General features: G+C 41.1%; 1 protein-coding gene across 1 annotated transcript; it reads left to right on the forward strand.

The window, feature by feature from the left end:
- The first annotated feature begins 228 nt into the window (after positions 1–228).
- Positions 229–955, forward strand: LOC126162824 (uncharacterized). The gene is made up of 2 exons (XM_049919579.1): positions 229–365; positions 550–955. The coding sequence occupies exons 1-2, from the start codon at positions 276–278 to the stop codon at positions 823–825; spliced, it is 366 nt and encodes a 121-aa protein (XP_049775536.1). The 5' UTR covers positions 229–275; the 3' UTR covers positions 826–955.
- The last annotated feature ends 1,259 nt before the right edge of the window (positions 956–2,214 follow it).

Raw genomic sequence — 2,214 nt, forward strand, 5'->3', positions numbered from 1 at the left:
TAGTAGGAGCAGATAACGTGACAAGAACATGGAGCTGATAGTCAGCTAAGAGGTGTCGCTGATATTAAAGCAATTACCGCTTAAAGATTGAGTGCGGAAAGTTCTCTTACGCAACGTTGGCCCGGAGTCATGTGTGTGCCACACCGATAAAAATAAGAGAGCGTGAAACAATGCGTATAAAAGACGGCGTTAGAATCAGGACAATCAGTTCACTTGCCGATTCGCGGCTATAGAATCTCAGTCGTACGAAGCGACAACCCTTCACCGCGAACGCCATGTGTGGTGGGCTAAACAATATCGCGTCTGCCTCTAACAGAGCAGTCATCCGCGGAAAGCAGTTTCTCGACTCGTCGACAAACAAAAATGTAATTTTATGTAGATTTTTGCTAATCCAACTTGTTCCTTTATGGAGTGTTACTTATTTAAAATGTTGTCAGTCATGAGCATATAGCTACTGATGATCTAAATCAGAAGTTTTCTTTCTCGTCGCTTCATAGGAAAAGTGATGTGTTTCTTTGCCGTTACTAAAAATAATCTTCGAATTTGCAGGGAGCGCTTGCCACGATGCTGACTTCTAGACGATTCCACGTCACACCGACGCTGTTCAGGGTTACTGCAGACAGGAATACGCCGTCAGCGGCAAATGAGAGGGCTACCAGCTCCTCGACTTCGTCCACATCACCAAGACTGGAAGCTTCTGGCTCCATCCCGTCGCCCTCATCAGCAAGACTGGACGCAGCCTGCTCCACTTCATCATTCTCCACACTTTCGCACGACAAAGCCATGCCCTCATTCTCCGGTTTCTTCGTCGCTGTGAAAACATGAGAGTGTTCATTTGTACGTTAAAATTTCGGACTGACCTCAGACTGGTCCTAACGATAAATTGTTCGCTGCACCTAACAGCGAAATCTAGATCGTCGACACGACGTTCTTACATGAAACCTGTAGATCTGATTTCTTATACTGTTATGTACTCACATGAGATCTTTGACAATAAATATTCATTTAACTACCGTACCCAAGAACGTTTGTCCAGTTTACGTTGCCCTTGAATTATACTCTTGTGATTCTCTTTAGATCTTGTATAAATCTCCTTTCTGGTCAGGAAAACAGTTTTAGAGCGTGCGACATAACTTCATAAAAGTGTAATTAAGAAATATTTTCAAAAACTGTTGTCCAGTGAGCATATACCACACCAAGATTAAAAGAAATATTCATCAAGAATAATTTATTATTGAGATCTAACACACGTGAAAAATAAGTAATTAACAAATCCAAAAGCAATCAAGAATTCACTTAAACACGAGCGGAACTGCTTTGGTAGCTTCGTGAAACCGTTTCAACTTCTTGCCAATGCAGTTACATGCAACTACGTATCACCAGACAATTATTTTCCTCGTGGCTCTTCTATTGCCTCGATACGTCACTTCTCTGACAGATAGTACATGAGACAATGTTGTTTCAGCAGCGGTCTGGCACTGTGATAGCGAAGACATTATCCACGTAAACACAGATGTTTACAATCGTGTGGTTGCAACACAAATATTTCGAAACTTAATAATATAACACAGTGTAACTGTGACTCACACTAGCACATGTGCATCTAAGGCGGTAATATCCGGAATCGTCCAGCAAAGTGGTAGCAGATATCCTGCAGTTAAGTGACATCTACCTTTCCGTAACTAGCTTTGTGTAGAGCTTATGCGATCACAGATAGACGTCAACATGGCAATTTCCACTATACACGCTTCAACCAAAAATGATAACAGCTTTCTTCTCGTTAATCCAGTGTTGGGACATATCTTTCTCTGCACTCAGGGTCTCAGTGCAATATCAGTGGAAGATATTTCCTTTCTTTTCCCGTACATCATAGCAAAATTGAAGGACAAGTACTACGGAATTAAGTTTAAGTATGCTTGATAAAGACGTGATTCTATTATTCGGTACTGATAGACTTAAGTGCTTGTTAATGTCGTCCTATTGTTGGTGCTATGTTTTAACAGTAAATATGCTGACACCACTTTGTTTCTGCAGTTTTTCAAATATATTGCTCAGGAACTGAATAGTCAGAGTAAAGAGTAGGAAACATAAGAAAAACAGAAAGCTATGCAATATTTCATGTAACGGAAATATGTCTGTGTTTTTTCGCGGTCTGGAGGGGCCTGCAGTGGCTCCGTTATAATTTACTTGGGAAAGGATATGACGCAGGATAGT

This window comes from Schistocerca cancellata, chromosome 1 (assembly GCF_023864275.1).
Source record: "Schistocerca cancellata isolate TAMUIC-IGC-003103 chromosome 1, iqSchCanc2.1, whole genome shotgun sequence".
Taxonomy (NCBI): domain Eukaryota; kingdom Metazoa; phylum Arthropoda; class Insecta; order Orthoptera; family Acrididae; genus Schistocerca; species Schistocerca cancellata.

Coding starts and splice junctions, on each gene's coding strand:
- LOC126162824 (XM_049919579.1), top strand. CDS start 276: ATGTGTGGTGGGCTAAACAATATCGCGTCTGCCTCTAACAGAGCAGTC. Junction 366..549: donor ACTCGTCGACAAACAAAAAT/GTAATTTTATGT, acceptor TCGAATTTGCAG/GGAGCGCTTGCCACGATGCT.